General features: G+C 38.8%; 1 protein-coding gene and 1 long non-coding RNA gene across 10 annotated transcripts in view; one reads left to right on the top strand and one right to left on the bottom strand.

Moving 5' to 3' along the window:
* LOC102555378 (uncharacterized) overlaps positions 1 to 931 on the bottom strand; it is a 30,354-nt gene extending 29,423 nt beyond the window's left edge. For all 3 annotated transcript variants that reach the window (XR_015622980.1, XR_015622978.1, XR_015622979.1), the window contains exon 1: positions 703 to 931. This is a non-coding gene — a long non-coding RNA (uncharacterized LOC102555378). The remainder of the gene's footprint in view (positions 1 to 702) is intronic.
* On the top strand, positions 932 to 15,164 carry Cbll1 (Cbl proto-oncogene like 1). Of its 7 annotated transcripts, none has more exon segments than NM_001108018.1 (6): positions 932 to 1,026; positions 5,310 to 5,468; positions 7,857 to 7,957; positions 8,269 to 8,352; positions 9,259 to 9,332; positions 11,634 to 15,164. In NM_001108018.1, coding segments are annotated over 6 exon segments (1,467 nt in total). In that variant the 5' UTR covers positions 932 to 1,013; the 3' UTR covers positions 12,670 to 15,164.
* Positions 15,165 to 19,409: the final 4,245 nt, after the last annotated feature.

Genomic DNA, 19,409 nt, shown 5'->3' with positions numbered 1-19,409 from the left:
GGAGAAGACCTATTATGAGCCAAATCGAGGTGGGGGGTGCTCTGAAGGTCCTCACCAATCGCCGTTGACACTTGCTTTTGTTTTGGCTGAGCAAGATGAAAGCAGCAACCACAGACCCCAGGGACCAAGAACTGGAACTAGGTACCGCCTGTTTTGGTAACTCTCTTTTCCTCAGTCGGGGCCTGCCCTTTCTCATTTCTTCCCTCTGCCCAAGCCCTAACGCTTTCCCTCCGACTCCATCGGTTCCTATCCTCCCTCCTTCACCTTCTCTGCACACAACTGCCTTGCATCCTCGATGGACCGGGACAACCTGGAACTCCCTACAGCTTTTGCAGGGATTAGAGGCGCCTGGTGTTCTCTAGAGCGAGGGGCTAGTCAGCATTATACACGCATTTCAGTTTGAGAAACTACGGTAAGAGCCAGGGCGAACGCGCGTGTCGAGTGGGCGTTGGGGCTCATCAGGACAAAGCCTGATTAGGCAATAAGAACCTTTCCTCCCTCCCAGCACCTAACTCAGCTTCCCTCGGGCAAGAACGGAGCGCGCGTGTTTACACTTCTCTATACCCAGCGGCGGATCCGGGGGGCATTCCAAACCGTTACTCCGCCCGGTGGGGTGGGACCAGCCTAACGGCTGAGACTGCGCTCTGGGTGGACTACAAATCCCAGAAGGCCTCGCGCCGCAGGGGGTGGGCGGCGGCTTACCTGCCTGCCTCGCTTCCCTCTGGTTCCTATTGCTCTCCCACTGCAATAGATATCCTTCCTACAGCTGAGGGCAGCCTCTGGGGAGAATTAGAAGTCTCGGCACCAGAGCCCTCGTGTCCCCTCTCTTCCTGCCTCAGTCCTGCCTATGTGTGACTCCCTCACCAAAGTCGGATGGTGCGGTTAGGAAGGGAAGCCAGTGAGAGCAGTCCCAGCGCACTTCCGCCTCTGCGCTCCGGAAGGTAGGGCGCACGCGCTTGCTGCGACTCCGGAGCGACTCACTTCCGCTCCCACTGTACCCTGCGAGCCGAATCATGGATCACACTGGTAAGGAGGCGGAGGCAGCGGGGGTCCTAGTTTCTTGCCCCCGTGGCTCGTGTGGGACTGGTCGCCCAGCAGGCACAAGAGGCTACGCTCGCCCCAGTGCGCCGGGACGTGGCGGAGAGGAAGCAAGCTCAGGCCCGGTCCCGGACTGGGCCTGCTGCTTCCCGGCCTACCCTCGGAGCGGTGCCTCCATCCTCGAGACCGGCAGCACCGCTTCTTTGGTGCCGCTGAGCTCGTTTCGGAACCCTTCGCAGCGCAGGCTTCTTGGAAAGGGACGGCCCCAGTTTTGTTGTGTTTTTGTTTTTGTTTTTCTCATTCCGGTTGCTTTGCACTTTGTGCTGGGGAAATAGGCGGGTGTTTTCCACTCTCGGAATTGGAGAAGCGTCCGGACTGTGGGCGAGAGTGGGTTGGAGACTTCCTGCTGCTTCTCAGCTTCGGGCGGCTGCTGTAGTGGTCATCTCCTGTGGTTATTGTCTTGTTGGCTTTTCGCGGACTGGTAGTTAGAGAATAAAGGCGGATATAGTTTTCGAACTTATAAGTGGAGCATCTTTTTTCTACCTGAACTCAAAGCATGCCCCGCCCTTCGGCCGTGGTTCTTTCGCATCTTTTGGGGATATATACAGAATTTTTAAGATCAAGATATTTTCATCTTATATTGCGAGTAGCTTCAAACCTCGTTTCTGCTGGCTTCGTTTTCTTGGTTTTAGTTTTAGCGCTTGGCTTTGAGTGCTTCAGACAGTTATATCGCCAAGCAGGAGGAAAGGCTTTTTCTTTAGGAATTGACTGAGATGCGCGCAGTCTTCAAACACTACTTAGTTATGTAATTGCATGCAGATACTTGTAGGCTTGGAGATAGAATGATGGGATAGTAAACAATAGGACTACGTCCTTGTCTTCGAGTTTGCATTCTGTCAAAGGAGGCAGACAGGTTGGTTTCTTTTTTAAAAGCTCCTTATAGATTGTGGTGAGTACTTTAAGAAACAGGTGCTTATGGAGTAAGAAATTTCAGAGAGTACCAGGAAAAGGGCCCCCCCCCCCCCACTTTGGAATGGTAGGAAGATATAGAGAAGACCAAATGTCCGTAGCTTAGTTAGTCCTAAGTTGAGAAGGAAAATACAAGTTACCTTTTTCAAGACTTTGAAAATCACGATAAAGAGTTTGAGCGGCTACAAAGCAGCTGAACAAAAGGGAGTATAATATTTTAAAAAATAATTCCTATTCTTCTATATAGAATGGTGGAGAGGAAGAACGGGGGTAAATAAATAATCTATGTGGTGGTTGCATTACCGTAGAGGGAGACCCAGTTAAAGCAAAACTCAGTGGTAGAGCAACTTACCTAGCAGGTCCCCAGCAACGCTGTAGGGGAAGTAGGAGCAGGACTGAGAGAGTAGGCAATTGCCACAAATATTTTGGTGGCGATCCAGCAGCTGCTCATGGGTTTATGGAAGTATGTGAGAGAAATGAGATCCTGCTAGAACTGTGTAAAAGAATTATCCTAGTTTCTAAGTTATTAGCCAAAGGTTGCCTGGAGAGATAAGAACAGTCATTCTAACACGAAAACAATCACTACTGAGCTAGCTAGGTTAAAAAAAAAGTTTCCAGACAGCTCTCCTTTCTGTTTAATGGTAGCTTTTCTAGATTTTAAATCAGTTACAACACAGTCTCCTAGTGCTTCAGTTTCAATTGCTGCACATTTTGAGAAGAAAAAAAATCAAATTAAGTCAAAGACTAAATCAAGAAATGGCAGCTAGTTAGTTGACAGTTTTCTGACTGAGTAGACATCTCAAAATAATGATTTTAATGTCAAAGGATCAAGAGGTCTTTTAAATGGAAGTATTGGAGTAGAATTTTGCCAGAAAGTTTTCAGAATATTTTTAAATGGCAAAGACATTAGTGTTTCTCTGGATTGCAGAAGTGTTAGCAGTGAGCTGAGGGCCCTCTGGGGTGGAAAGAAGCAGCAAAAAAGGTGATGTCCCTGCAGCTCTTCAGGCCAGCTCTGTCCCCATGATCCTACATCTCAGAGGCACCCAGGCCAATAAAGATCCTGCAAACACTTGATTCATTCTTTGGTCATTGTCAGAGATAATCAGTGCTTAGGTAAAAGTAGCCCAATTTTTGTAAAAGACTGCTTCATGCTTTTTGGAGAGATGGACGCTGGGGACCGACCTGAACCCAGAACCTTCCTTCAGTACCTTAGACAGGTTCTATCAGTGAGCTGCATACCTGCCTTCAGTTCCTTGGCTCCTTTTATTCAAGATAAAATATTAAATGTGTTGTTTTTAAAACTATATAATAAAGGTATATTTGCTTTAAACTATTCTTGTTATCCCTTATCCAGATAATTATTACATGCTTTGTGTTTTGTTGTTTTGTTTCTATGTATGGGTGTCCCCACACAAACTTCAGATTTTTGTCACTTAAATCTGTGAGACAAACAGTAGCTTTAGAAACAGGCTCGTGAAAGGGCCAGGCTACTGTTTAAATAATGGAGAACTGTGTTATGTGGGCTGGTTCAAAGGCTGGGCAGGTAAAGTGTGTTGTTTTCATTCACAGAAGTAACACACTAAGAATCCTTGTGATACCTGAAGAGCATCATGTTGGCTATTTCAGTTCTTTGGAAAGTTGAGAATACATTTTGTGCAAGGGGAAAAAAGTATCTGTCATAGATCTGTATAGATCTATGTAGGTATTTCTATATGGGTGAGCAAATGCAGTGGAGACTGCTGAAATACATGAAAGACATTCCATTTTAGTGGAGTCTTGAAGATTGATCAAGTTGGCTTTATTATAATTCAAGGTTGTAGCCATTCATCTAATCATCTATGAAAGATTTTGAGAGGAGTTAGTTGCTATAAGAGTAGAAAGTAAATAGAAGATATTTAATCATTGAGACCCATTTTAAATTTTATTTTGTTCATACAAAAGGCAAATGGGTATGAATTTAATTGATTGGTATTGCTTATAGTTGTAGAAGTCATTAGTACTAGCAGACTACTTTCACATTTTGGTTTTGCCGAATTTAATGTGGACAGTTTGGCTATCAGTTCTGATTGTAATTCTTGCAGAAACACTATTCCTTAATCTGTTTCAGACATTACAATTTTAAGATTACATTTGCATTTTCTATTTTTAAGTGTTTCCCTTTCTAAGGTAAAGTTGAATACTTGTGTTATGTATTTTTATGTACTTGAAAAATAAAGTTTTGTGTGAGTCAGTCCTGTGAAATAATGTACCTCTTATTTGTGGACGAGAATCCCTTTTTTTTCCATAGATGATAAGATTTTAAAGGACTAGAAAGTGTCTTTTTAAGACCCAAGCCTAAAGTATACTTTTCCATTGCAGTGTTGACTGTTAACTAAAGGTATCTGTTGCCTATGTCTTTAGAGATGGTATAGGTCAAATAATGCACTATTACTTCTTTAAAGCCAACACATAAACCGGTAAGATGGCTTAACAGATAAAGACACTGCCACCTTCTGAGGCCCTGAAGTCAACATCCGGGGATGAGGTGGTCGGACGAGAGCCAATCTCCACGGATTGTGTTCTCACCTCCACATATCCTCTGTGGCTCCACAGCAGTCCCCCTCAGCACAATAATTAAAGCTTTATTTTCAAATGTATTTCTAATGTAGTGTTGCATTTTCAATTTGTTACGTAAATTTACCAAGTTTACTGCATGGCTACTTCAAATGTTTGATAATTAGACACATATATAAAGACAATTTCGTTTTTTTCCTTTGTTTTTAAAAATCTTTACAATCTGTAAGGTTTTTTTTTTTTTAAGATTTTTTTTTAAAGATTTATTTATTATGTATACAGTGTTGCACCTGCATGTACACGTGCAGGCCAGAAGAGGGCATCAGATCTCATTATAGATGGTTGTGAGCCACCATGTGGTTGCTGGGAATTGAACTCATGACCTCTGGATGAGCAGTCAGTGCTCTTAACCTCTGAGCCATCTCTCCAGCCCTTTTTAAAAGATTTTTAAAAGGTTTATCTTTTTGTAAACTACTATGGAATTTTATGGAAGTTTTTATTTTCACTTTTTAGGAAAAGATAAAGGTTCTGTAATTTGTGTCAGCTTCTGAAAGGGTTCCTGTTAAAGAAAAGCCTAACCAAAAGCGTTTCTTTACAGCTTTGCCCCAAACCTTACCAGTCTAGTATTTCTAATCAGAACCAAGATCTTCAATTTACTGTTTGATGTTGATTTTATCTTTATACTTATAGAACAATTTTCAAAAAGAAAAGTGAAAACAACTATAATTTCTTTTTTCCCATTCATATAGACAATGAGTTACAAGGCACTAATAGTTCTGGATCCTTGGGTGGTCTCGATGTCCGCAGAAGAATTCCTATAAAACTCATCTCCAAACAGGCCAACAAGGTTAAGCCTGCCCCTCGGACTCAAAGGACTGTTAGCAGGATGCCTGCAAAGGCCGCACAAGGTGATGAAGGTAACTTGTTTAAACTGAAATGTAGCTCCAAGATCTGACATCCTCACGTAGACATTCATGCAGGCAAAACACTATTGCACATAAAATAAATACAAGTAAATTTTAAAAGAGTTCTGTTGTTTATCTGAGTATATCAAATAATCCATCTGACTTTATTTACTTAAACCTACTTTAAAATTTTAGCCTTACATATTCTTTGTCTTCTATTCCTTTGTAAGCACCCTTCCCTCTTTTTAAAAAATCTAATCGATATTGTAGAGAGCATTACTTAAAAGTAAAATTTGTTTTCACAGGCCTTTCCAAAGCTGATGTTACTGTCTCTTAAAAAAATGTTTCACATTGTGTATCTATTATGTATGGTATGATATTTTCAAGTATATCCATATTGTAGCATGATTAAATCTAGCTGGTTAAAAATAGTATTTCACATTTAAAAAAATGTTTCAAGTAAGCTGGGTGGTGGTGGTGGTGAATGCTTTTAATCCCAGCACTCCAGAGACAGAGGTAGGTGAATCTCTGAGTTCAAGGCCAGCCTGGTCTACAGGGCAAGTTCCAGGACAGCCAAGGCTACACAGAACAAATCTTGTCTAGAAAAAAACAAAAAAAGAAAAGCAAAAATGGTTGACCCTGGTGATGTAGCACATGGCAGAAAGAAATCCCAGCACTTAGGAAGCTGAAACTAGAGGATTGTTGTTTGAGGTCAGACCCTGTCTCAAACAAATGAATAGTATGTAGTCTATAGATATCCCATAATTTATTTAACTTTCTTGTAGATACTTGTTTTGCTATAATTGTGTTATAACATGAATATTAAAACTTTGACTTGGGAGATGGCCAGGTTTTTAAATGGGTGAGGGTAATTGCCACATAAGCCTGGTGGCCCAAGTTTCATCCATAGAACCATTTAAAAGAGGAAGGAGAGTAAAGACTTGGTTTGTACACTTCAGAATTGATCAGATCTTGCTAAATTATTCTTCAGAAAGGGTGTGTTAGTTTTTTCCTCACACACATCAATATTTTGTATTATTAGCTTAACAGTTTTTTGAGGCAGACTCTGTAACATTCTGTCCTTGAAGGTCAAAAATCTTGCTGCCTTAGCTTTCTAAGTGCTGGGATTACAGGCAGGAGCTGAAGTGTGTGGTTGGATGCCTTTCATAGCTTGTCTTGATTCCAGGATCTATTTTCACTAGTGTCTTTCTCTTAATTTTGAATTCTGTATAATACTGACTTTGTTAAATGTATAGTTCATTTATCTTTTGAACTTTACGTATAAAATATTACTGTAAAGAACTTGAACATTCTAGGTAGCCAGTTAACTAGACTTTGCTCTTTCCATGTTTTAGTATATTCTTTAAAAGACCTTTCCTAGTTTTCATGAATATAAAACCCCCCTCTCCTGTCTTCCCATCTGTTAGAAGTCAGCAAGCTGATTGCAGGCCAACTTTAGTTCCTTTAAAAAAGACAAAGTTACTGTTCAGTTGAGTATTGCCTGTGGCTATTTTTCCACTAGCATGACAGAGTTACTAGATTTATATGACCAAGAGAGTCTAAGAATTATACTGTGGCCTTTTATAGCAACAGTTTGTTGGCCCATGCTTTAGAACATTTATGGGTATGTATTGGTTTTTAAAGTGAGGTCTTACCACAAATAGAGAGTATTTGTTTTTTCTTCCAGGATAGAAATCTTGCTGTTAACATACACTCAAGTCCTAGAAGATCTGTCTTACTCCTAAATTCTATTCTTACAATTTGTAGGTAGTTTAGAATAAATGATGATGGGTATCTTTAAATTTTGTTCAGTAAACATGGTGGTAATTGGTGAGGTTTTATACTAGAGGTGGACTGTGGAGTTGGTAAGAGCGTTGAATAAGAGACTCAAATACATGTCTGTTCTTGGCTCTGGCACTCAGCTTAGGTGGCTGCTGTACCCACTATATGTTGTCATTTCTGAATTACTAGAGGTGGACTCAATGATCATGAAGACTGCTTCCAGCTGGCATTTTAAACTCCAGTTTAAAAATGATATGCCAGTTAATTTCTGTGACAAATGTGGATTGTCTATTAAAATCTGTGGGCATATGTAAGTACAATTAAGGTCTGGTGTTGTAGAGGTAGGATTCTAAAATATTTATTATGATATTTTTATAACTAGTTTTATATACAAAAAAGCTAAGGGAAGTTTTATAATAACATGAATTTAATACAGGTTTTGAGTTTTTTTTACTGTTTTAGAGTAGTTTTTGTAATTTTGATTTTCATGTTTTTAGGTCTCTGAGAGTCAGAAATATTTTTCAGTAAATAGACCAATTTTGCCATGTAAATATACTTTTGAAATGAAATTTGAAGTTGAAAAATATAATGTGACTTTTTTTCTCTCAGAAGGATTTGATTATAATGAAGAACAGCGGTATGACTGTAAAGGGGGCGAACTCTTTGGAAATCAGCGAAGATTTCCGGGACACCTGTTTTGGGATTTTAAGGTATAACTAAAAAATGAAACATTCGGCATTTAGTACTGGTATAGATTTTTAGTATATCTATGACTTGTAGCACACACAAGTCCACTTGCTTATTTCTACCATGTTCAGAAATAATTTGAAGTAATTATTAGTAAAACCAAGTAAAATCATAACTGCTGTTTAAGAAAGAAAACAAGCAAATGGAATTATACTAATCAGTTTTTACTTCTGTTTGTGGTAACAACTTAGGAAATTCTAATCATTTCACTGTGTGAATTGATAAGTACAATTTTCAAAATTGCTTAAAGAGAAAATTTTATTAATTTCAATAGATAAACATCTTAGGTGAAAAGGATGATACACCAGTTCATTTCTGTGACAAATGTGGATTGCCCATTAAAGTCTATGGAAGAATGGTAAGTTACAACTAAGGTTGTTTTTATAACATAATACATAGAAAAAAGCTAAGAGAAGTTTAATTATACCATGAATTTAATATAGTTATTCTGTTTACTGTCTTAGAATAGTTTCAGGAGAATCGCAGTAAGATAAAACACATTTAGAGTTTTTTTTTCAGGAGCTTTATACTTGCAGGGACAATTTTAACATCGCTAGGTTCACACATCTGAAAATAGATGTAGATGCCAGGCAAGGGGGGATAGTCTTCTAATCCTAGCACTCCCAACAGAAGTTGAGGCAGAAGGATCATAAGATCAAGGACTGCCTCAAGTATATCAGAGTGTAAGGCAATTTGAGCTGAACATGAGATCCGTCTCCAAAATAAAAAGGAAAGTGTTAGCAGATGTACAGGTATTGGAAAAAGAGCCAAAGTTTTCAAAACATTTTCAAAAACTTGTTATTTAAGATTGTTGCTGGGCAGTGGTGGTACATGCCACCCACTTTATTGCCCCATTTAACCCCAGCACTCAGAATGCAGAGATAAATGAATTGTTCCAAGATAAACAAGGCTTTGCAGAGAAACCCTGCCTTGAAATACCGGATGGATGGATGGATGGATGGATGGATGGATGGATGGATGGATGGGAGGGAGGGAGAATGGGATGGATGGGATGGATGGGATAGATGGACTCTTAGCTGCTTCTGGTATATAGTCTTAATAAATAATCATTAACTCCTGTGTGCCTTCTGTCTATAGATCACATACTGACAGTATTGAAATGCTATATTGGGGCTGGGGATTTAGCTCAGTGGTAGAGCGCTTACCTAGGAAGCGCAAGGCCCTGGGTTCGGTCCCCAGCTCCGAAAAAAAAAAAGAACCAGAAATGCTATAGGATGCTTAACTGTGATATTTTTGCCTACAGATTCCATGCAAGCATGTCTTTTGCTATGACTGTGCTATTTTACATGAAAAAAAAGGAGATAAGATGTGCCCGGGGTAAGATACAATCATTAGATTGTCTAATAGTAGTGCCTTATAAGCAAGATGGCTTAAAGGTTTTGGTGTAATGGAAATAGACAAGGATGCAGATGTGCTGGCTGAGACACTCTCTGTGAACCTGGAGTTTTCCCCTTCCCTGGAAGAGGGAACTAGCCATTGTTGGCCTATTCAGAGTAGCTAAAATGATGAAATCCCTTTATCACCATAGGAACAGTGTCAGACACCAAACCAGTTTTTGTTTTTGTTTTTGTTTTGTATTTGTCTGGCACACCTGGAAGCAAGTATAGTGTGGTTTGGTGATTGAGAACAATCTTTCCAAAATTAGAATTAACTTTCTTTTATTATTAATTGTATGTGAATAATGTGGGGGTGGGGTGGGGTGTGAGCATGAGCAAGGGTCAGGAGGAAGCTTGGTGGAGTCCGTTCTCTCCTTCCAACTTTACCTATGCTCTGGGGATGGCACTTAGATTAGCAGGCTTGCACAGAAAGCACTTTACCTGTCGAGCTGTCTGATTGGTCCCAGGATTAGAATTATTGAGTTCTAGTCCCCTTTTGACTATTTATTAGCTATGTGGTACAAGTAGGGCTTTATATCTATAAGCTCCCTATATTATTTTTAAGATTAAAATAAGATTTAGTGGAATAGTAGATTCTGGCATATAATAAACACTATGCCAGTCTTCCAGTTACCCAAACATAAGGATGTTGGGTGATAATGACATCATGATAGACTCGAAGTTATGTAGCATGCTGTCTGTTTTGGGATAGCTGTATAATAAAGTGAATATTTATATTAATTTGAAACCTCTGATAAGGAAGCCTTGAGAAAAATGGAATGAAACTTTTTGGATTAGCTCAGGGCTTCCCAGCTCCTCTTAACCTGTACTTAAAAGTACCCCAAGGAATACTATTGGTTGCTAATAGAACTATGAACAACTGTAAGAAAAGATTGCCCCTTGATGGTGTAGGATATGGGCATTGCTAGGGAAAAAAGGGAGGGTTTGTTAGTGACCCAATGACAACTGATTTTCTTGGCATATTTCATTAGGTTTTTAAACATTTTTCTTTTTCCCAGAGCTGGGGACCGAACCCAGGGCCTTGCGCTTGCTAGGCAAGCGCTCTACCACTGAGCTAAATCCCCAACCCTTCATTAGATTTTTAAAGTTATAGATTATGAAATACATACATACTGTGTTTAAGGAATACTAATATATGTTCTATATAGTTATAAAGAACTAGTTATATAGAAGAATATTAATTTGGAAGTATATATTATAGACTTTGTTGAGGTATTTCTCTAATGCCTGTTTCCCAGCCCAGGGTTGTGCATTAGCTTTAAAATTACATTAACATATATTGTCCCATTAAGGTAATAATTAAAATGTAATGCAACATTAAATGTAATGGACATTAAAAGATTTTCTCTAAATTTTTTTTTAATTTATTTACCTTTAGTGCATAGGTGTTTTGCCTGTGTGTCTGTCTGTGTGAGAGTGTCAGATTTTGGAGTTACAGATAGTTGCAAGCTGCCATGTGGGAGCTGGGATTTGAACCCAGGACCTCTGGAAGAGCATTCAGTGCCCTTAACTGCGGAGCCATGTCTCCATCCCCTAGAGATTCCAGTATTATTATTTAAAAGTGCAGTTTAGTTTTCAGGTAACTAAATGTGTTCTAGTATGAACTTCACCAGCGTAGTCTTTACCTCTCTAGAGAGTTTGACTGTCTTAATTGTAAAACCAAGTGCAGGAAATAAAGTTACCAGAGTTAATTTAAATAGCATATTCTACTGCTTTTAGGCATCACCCAAAAGAAAAGACCTTACCCTATTTAACTGGAGGTGTTTCTGAATGTGTAGTGAATTAGATGACTGAAAAGCAGGAAATGTGCAAAATGGCCACAAATTAGAAGCATCCTAGCTCCTACAGTGAGGAAAAGTCAACTGAATTTTGAATTCCATGGTTGTAAATGATAGATCCTTTGCTTTGTCCTTCCTGTATGTAAGTCATACTATAGTTAGGGAAAATTAATGAGCTGTAAGTATTGGGAAATAGAAGGTCTCTTAAGGCATTCTATTTGGTGATACAGTTTAGAGTTCTGAGGTAAAAATGTTCTCAGTTTGGTAAAGATGTTGATAATTAGTGTCTGATGCAACCACGGAAGATTAAAGGTTCACTGAGAGTTATTCAGTACTCACTGTTAACTTTGCAACTATCTTATATAATATTTTAAAGTAAAGCTTAAATTAAATGTGCTGTTTTATATTTTGGTTTAAGTAAATCAATTTATCTTCCTGTTTAGATGTAGTGATCCTGTGCAGCGGATTGAACAGTGCACACGAGGTTCTCTCTTCATGTGTAGCATTGTTCAAGGTTGCAAGAGAACATATCTGTCTCAAAGGGACTTACAAGCTCACATCAACCATCGCCATATGAGAGCTGGAAAACCTGTTACCCGTGCTTCACTTGAGAATGTTCATCCTCCTATTGCCCCCCCACCAACTGAAATCCCTGATCGTTTCATAATGCCACCAGACAAGCATCATATGAGCCACATTCCTCCAAAGCAGCACATCATGATGCCACCGCCTCCTTTGCAGCATGTGCCACATGAGCACTATAATCAGCCACACGAGGATATCCGTGCTCCTCCAGCAGAGTTGTCCATGGCTCCACCTCCACCTCGTTCAGTCAGTCAGGAAACCTTTCGTATTTCAACAAGAAAACACAGCAATTTAATAACCGTCCCTATTCAGGATGACTCAAGTTCAGGTGCTAGAGAACCACCACCTCCTGCCCCAGCACCTGCTCATCACCATCCTGAATATCAGGGTCAACCAGTGGTGTCTCACCCTCATCACATCATGCCTCCACAGCAACATTACGCACCTCCCCCACCTCCTCCACCACCAATAAGCCATCCAATGCCACATCCTCCCCAGGCTGCAGGTACTCCTCACTTGGTCTATAGCCAAGCTCCACCTCCACCAATGACCTCTGCTCCACCACCAATAACCCCTCCCCCTGGACATATTATTGCCCAAATGCCACCTTATATGAATCATCCTCCTCCAGGACCCCCTCCACCTCAGCATGGTGGTCCACCTGTAACTGCACCCCCTCCGCACCATTATAATCCTAACTCTTTACCCCAGTTTACTGAAGATCAAGGAACTCTGAGCCCTCCATTTACACAACCAGGAGGAATGAGTCCTGGTATCTGGCCTGCACCAAGAGGGCCACCACCTCCTCCACGAATGCAGGGCCCACCTTCTCAAACCCCACTACCTGGACCACATCATCCAGATCAAACAAGATACAGACCGTATTACCAGTGATCATAGTGTTTTGAACTGAAGATATAACAAGGAAAAAAAATTAAATTAGTCAATCTTAATTGAGCTTTGACTGTGGAAGGAAAACGACCTCTTGAGGTAGCTGTAAAACAAAGTCTTGTCTCTTAAAATGGTTTTAATCTGACTTTAGGATTGCTTTCAAGTACTATTCTGTAGTGCAGATAAATGGCTTGGTTGAGCACAACTATATCTTAACAACTGTTACGTTGATGTGATAAATTTTCCCAAAAGCGACCATTTGTTTAAAAAAATGAAAACAATTTCACTGTTCCACTTTGAGAAATACTGCTTTTATTAAACCCAATGTTTAGTTTCCTTGTGACACATTTTGTTAACCTGTGTAAAAGAATTAAATTTCAAAATGGTTGTAAAAATGCTATTTTTATGTGAATTTAAGTGCAGCCATATCATTTTTTAACCCATATTTTACCACTAATTTTCCAAAGTTAAAATAAAATCCTAAAAGTAAAAATGTACTAAATTGTTACTAGGCAGACTGTTAAATTGTAGGGAATTATTTCACGTTTTAGGCACTGAAATTTCAAGGTGTATTGTATAGTGCGTTTCACTTGGATGCCTTTTCATGTTGGGTAACCTGTGAAGCTCCAATACACATCAGAGTTTGTGCCCTTAGTTGGCTGACGTGTGTCTCAGGGTACCCGTTGTATAATTTGGAAGGTGACCTGCTTTACAGGCTCTAACCGCCGATGAGTGCTGTTTTCATTGATGCTTTTCCTGAGTGCTTAGTCACCTAATTTGTCACACTTAATCCTAAATTCTGTTACTTTATAGGACTTTTAAAATGGTGTTATTTGGATGAAATGTGTTCTCTGTTCACTCTCTTAACCTACATATTTGGGGCTGACTAGGCTCTATTTAAATCTGCATTTGCTCATAGTTTGATTCTGTACTTTAGTGCATAGCGTGTTCTTATTTATGGGATTATAAACTGCAGTTTGAGTGCAGTGGAGGGATCTGACTAATGTATTAGCAAGCGGTGTTCTTGTAATCACAAGCTAGCATTTACTCAGGTTTTGTGGCTGTGGTGAGTTTTTCCTCTAAGTTGGGAATGTAAAACTATTATTTCTTCTTTCTTTTCTTGGTAAAACAATCTAAAATTGGAACATTTTACAATGGAATCAATAGTTAAAGACACCCAGATAATTTTTAATTGGGCAGAAGAAAAGTAATGATTAGATTGTGAATTTCAGTGCCGAGGAAGGTGCCTTTAGAGTCAGTGTTTGCATTACAGGGGCTTGTTACAGTCCACTGGAGACGACCACTCAGTTTTTACTGTTTCCTATGTATACGTCAGCCTTCTCAGGATGTTATTATATATCCTTCGAGTTGACTAAACTCTTGTGAAGCTTTTCTTCCCCTTTAAAATGGTGCATAATATAAACATGGTGTGTAGTGTGCAGATAACATTTATTAGATAGTTTGTAGTATATAAATTTAGAACATTGGTTTTTGACAAGGAGTATACTGATTGCTAATTCACCATTCTGTCAGGTACAGGAAAACATTCTCATGTTGGATGATCAGATGCAAAAATCATTTCTAAACTTTGAGAAGAAATAATACAATGGCCATCCATCCTTGGCTGGCCAGAGATAACTAATGCAGGTTTTTCTTGAGCAAGTTTTTTTTCACATGTAGCATTTTGAGAATCTGGTTTGCTCATGCACTATTTCTAGTGAGAAATTCTTGTTATTAGAAGCATGAAAGTGAAATAGTGCGACGTGGTGAGTGTTTCTATCATTACTGTAGGTACTTGGACTGGTGCAAACTTGATTCTTTTTCTTGCCCCTGTTTAGGAGCTATTAAAATATTACTGTTAAAATCCAAATAACCCTTTGTTTCACATAATTGGAAAATAGCCAGTTTCATATTAGCTTCTTTTTAGCTGTTTATGAGAAGCTCTTATACTGAGATTGACTGGGATTGGCTGTGGTAAGAAACCACTTCGCCTGTTTTTGGACCAAAAAAAAAAAAAAATCAGTATCATGAAAAAAATTCCACATTATGAGAATTCTTGTAGGCTTTAAAAAAACAATTTCAGTTAGGTTGATACATTATGCTGGGATGCAGGTGAGATGAATGTTTTGTAATAGAATTTTAAATGTTAGACTCGAATATCAGTTAATTGTTTGAATGAGGGGTGGGTGGGTAGACAGATAACAAGATTATTATTAAGTGTTTCTGTTCTTAAGGAAAAAGATGTGAATCCCAGCACCTTTCAGGGAAGCCTTTGAAGCTGTCTATGATGGACATAAGTCTAAATGTATGTATGTTTCATTAATTGCTCTTAAGACTACTGAGGTGGCAGTTTAATTCTTAAAAACAATAAAATGAAAGCATAAATACTATTTTGCCTAGATGAGTTTTTAAACCTGATGACATATTTGGGAGACTGCAGAACTTTCCATGGTTCTACAGTAAAATTAGACTCACCTTTTAAATGTTTATAACCAAAAAGTTACCTTGTGTATTTTTTTTTTTTTGGTATATTTGTTCAGTTTGTGGATACTTTGGAGGAAGATCCATTTTTAAGACAGTAAAGAGCTATATTCACTTTGCCCTGTAAAAGGTACTTTTTCAAAACTGTAAATACTAGTCAGATATAATGGAAATATAAATAGAAAAGATTGGAGTGTTCCTGCTGTTCTTAAAACAGGAGCTGTTTACTGTGAGGCACACAAGCACGTAAAGGGTGTCATACAGGTTTTAGGAAAGGACCTACCTCTCTGTCTCGGATAATTTAACATTGAAAGTACACAAAAATTGCAAATACTTAAAAACATTTCTCAAGATTAGCTATCAAACTTAGTGATATTAAAGGAAGTTTTTATACTCAAAAATACTCTATTCTGGTTAAAATAAATTTGTTAAAATCTGACCTAGGAAGCACGCAGAATTCACTTTTAATAATAGTTGTACAATCTAATAAAGCAGTGCTGGATGTACCAAGCGTAGGAGTGCTGGATAAACCAGGTAACTGTTGTGAAGCACCCCTAATAAAAACAGACTTAGTTTTTAAAATCTCATTTTCTCCTCACTTATGCTTAAGGAACATACTAGTTTTCAAGCCTCATTGTCTCATTTGTTTTCAGATATCAGAATTACAGGATTACAATAAAAGTGCCACAGTTGAGGTATCACACATGGGCAGGATCTTCCTATAGGAGAGGCAATCTTCCTAAGATGTTATGTGTCCTAAGCATATCTTGTTTCCATTCTAAGTAGTAGGCACTGTCCATCCTGTTACATTTAAAGTTATATTCTTTTGCTGCCTTAAAAATTCTTAGTTTGCCTTCCTTCATATTTAAAAGCCATGCCCCCTTTTACTTCTAAAACCTTAATTTTTTTAAATCATAGAAAAAACAATAGATAAAAAGTTAAGGTCCCCACCCCCAGCTATCATGGTGGTCAGTTTCTCCTGATGAATAGTTAACATCTAGCTTTAGTTATGACTCTTTAACAACTAAATAGGCTTTGTTGTGGAGGGTGGTTCTGATGTTTTGATTGGGAATATGCCTGTGAATGCTGACGGTCCTGTTTCCAAGTTGGTTCTTGATAGGTCAATAAAGATGGCAGTGACCAGTGGCTGGGAGGAAGAGGCGGGGCTTCCTGGTTCCCGCAGGCAGGCTAGGAGATACAGGAGGAAGAAAGGGTATTTGCCATGCTTCAAAGGGAGAGAGTCTACCCCTCCCTACCCTGTTAGAGAATTCCTCATTGCCCCTATTCAACAAGAAGAAGCCATGGAGAGTCGTTAGTCCAATTCCCTAGGTTTGGGTGTCTGGTAATGGTTATTTTAAAAATTTTAGATAAGTTGTTATTTTAAAGGGTAATTTGGAAATGGTCATAATTTTGAACAGGGAGAGAATAGATGAGATAGATTACTAAATTTTATTCTTGAACAAAACACGTAGCCCTACTCTTACATTGATAAAAAAATCTTTGTAATTGATAAAAAATTAAAGTTATAATTTCTTAAAATTGGTACAGGAACTATATATTGTTATAGAATTAAGCTTTTCATTAGTATAAATCTATATGTTGATACAAAATTTAAAATTAATATTGTTACTCTTGTAACTCATTTAAGAATACTAGGCTTTGGATCCCCCAGTGTAGGGGGAATGTCAGGGCAGGGAGGCAATAAGGGGAGGTGGTTGGGGAGGGGGTACATCCTTATAGAAGAAGGTGGAGGAGGAGGGGATAAGGGTAAGGAAACCAGGAAAGGGAATAACATTTGAAATGTAAATTTTAAAAAATCCAATAAAAATTTAATTAAAAAAGAAAAAAAAAAAGAATACTAGGCTTTGATTCAGTCTGTAACTGCTTTACAAACTGCTTAAGATGATTAAGTAACACAAGGGCCAGATAACAAACTCATGGTTATGTTAGACTTGATTTAATTATAATAAAGTGTTTTCAGGTTAGTCAATAGAAATGGCCAAGAGTAATCAAGGTTTAACAGTTCAGAGATACTTTACTTAGTCTTCAAAAACACCAGAAATCCACAGAATGTGATATTTAATGTTCTTTTGATCATGAGACATGCCTGGTCCTGACAACTTCCCTGTTTCTCTTCAAAGAAGAATTGAGCATCTTTGCCTCCAGGCGAAGTTGCTGATTGTGGCAAGGTAGCCAATGGACAGAAGTTGCTTATATCATCTATAGACAATATACTGTCCAAAAAGGTCAAACAGGTGGGATAGTCGACGACTAAGCTCTGCCAAGACAGGGTAAGCTAGTACTAAGTATTTCCTGCTTCACGAAAGGTCTGCCATGAAATGGTTCTGGGCCAGAAGGCTGAAGATGCTCCAATGTTATAAGGAATTAGGAGTAGTCCAGGTAGTCAGCTATCTCTATTTGAGATAGTTACATAGTTTTGGAAGCTATGTTTGATTCTTCCTATATACTCAGGCAGTATTTAATTCTCAGATTTCTGACGGGATTGAGAGTAGTTATAGTCATATTCAAACTCAAGTTGTTTAACATTGACAGGTTATAGATTGGAAGACATGGTTTTCAGATGGCATTACAGGCAAAAAACTAAACATAATTCAGGGATAGAATTATAACTCTAAGGAATGATGATACTTTATCTAATTGACAAAAAGGACGGACTAGATATTAATTGTATATCATACTTCGTAATTTACATGATTGTTATGATTTTGTTCAATTTATGTCTGAGAAGAGTTTTAATTGGACAGAAAAGGTGAGGTATAGGCATTCGTTCTGATGCTCTGATCGGGAATCTGCCTGTGGATATTGAAGAACCTGTTCCCCAATTGGTTCTTGATTGATCAATAAAGATGCCAGTGGCCAATGGCTAGGCAGAAGAGGTGGGTAGGAAAGCTAGGAAACACAGGAGGATGTAAAGTATTTGCCATGCTTTGGAGGGAGAGAGAGAGCCATTAGCCATGCAAGATCTTGGGTGGAGTGGCCATTGGCTGCTTCCCTAATTGGGCCTTGAGTAGCTGGCAGGAGATTAGAACACAACTAAGCTGAGGGCAGATTTAGGGTGCTGAGTAAGGAGAAGGTAACTGGGCAACTAAAATTGAGGGCAGATTTAATGTTAAGCAAGGAGTAAAGGGAAGGGCACACTAGCTGTGGGAGGCTTAGTAGAGCTCAGCCACTGAGCTGTAAGGCTGGTTAAAAATGAACTATTGTGTAGGTGTCTTTCATCTATGAATCCAAGGAACCAGGGCTATGGTTGGTAGCATAGGCTGCCCAGAGCTTAAAGCAAGGTAGTAGAAACTGCATACAACTCTCCATGACAGAAAACACACTAATCCCTGCTAAATGTATTTCATAAGCTATATTCACTAACTTTATACTGACCTATTGTGGTACATGAAGGTTCATTTATTGAAATATTTACTCACTAGACAGTATTAAGCTCATGAGATGCACAGACTTCAGAGTCTACCAAGCATAAGTATTAAATTATGTACCAGGTCAGATGTGTGTCAGAATCCTGTGGGAAAACCAGTTAGCATACCTGGGTAGGTTGTAACTGGCATTCAAAGAACAGCATTTGAGTTAAGATTTTAAGTAGGTGAAAGTCATGCTGAATGGGAGCAGAGTTTTTACAAACTGAACTGTAAAGAAAAGGACTTCATGTGGGATTTTGCTTGGTTTATTTTAGATAGATGAGAGAATGAATGAAGATGAGGTTCAGGGCAGGATAGTCTCAGAACATTTAGCTAGCATTCACAAGCTCATACTGTTTGGCCTCCAAGACTTGACAAGAAATTCAAAAAAGTTAATAGCAATAAGGACCTTATACTAGTGACAAGAAAAGCCCTTGTGGCCTTCCAGATAAAGGAGGATGAATGGCCTGCCTCTTGTGAAAGGATTCGTTATTCTGGCTGTATGGTAAAAAAGACTAGTGAAGCAAAGATTGGAGCAGAAACCAGCCGGCCTTTTATTAATTTTACTAGTGATGGTGGTAGCATTGCAGGTATTACCTGGGTAACAGGAGGACTGTTTATGTGTGTACATGTGTGTGTGTGTGTGTGTGTGTGTGTGTGTGTGTGTGTGTGTGTGTGTACAGAGAAATAAATACTCATAGTGTTAGATGTGGGTACATAAAGAGTTTATAAAGTAGATATGGCCCCTTGTATTTAGCAACTTACCTTCTAAATCTTTGATTTTTAAGTATTTGTTTTCAACACTTAATGGTCTTAAAAGTATTCCACCCTTAA

Source organism: Rattus norvegicus, chromosome 6, assembly GCF_021556685.1.
Source record: "Rattus norvegicus strain SHRSP/BbbUtx chromosome 6, alternate assembly SHRSP_T2T, whole genome shotgun sequence".
NCBI classification, from domain to species: Eukaryota; Metazoa; Chordata; class Mammalia; order Rodentia; family Muridae; genus Rattus; species Rattus norvegicus.
This window is presented reverse-complemented; position numbering and strand designations above follow the sequence as displayed.

Excerpts from the sequence above, each read along its gene's own strand:
- Cbll1 (XM_087553186.1), top strand. Across the intron at positions 8,353-9,258 it reads TTAAAGTCTATGGAAGAATG|ATTCCATGCAAGCATGTCTT; the intron begins GTAAGTTACAAC and ends TTTTGCCTACAG. Across the intron at positions 9,333-11,633 it reads GGAGATAAGATGTGCCCGGG|ATGTAGTGATCCTGTGCAGC; the intron begins GTAAGATACAAT and ends CTTCCTGTTTAG.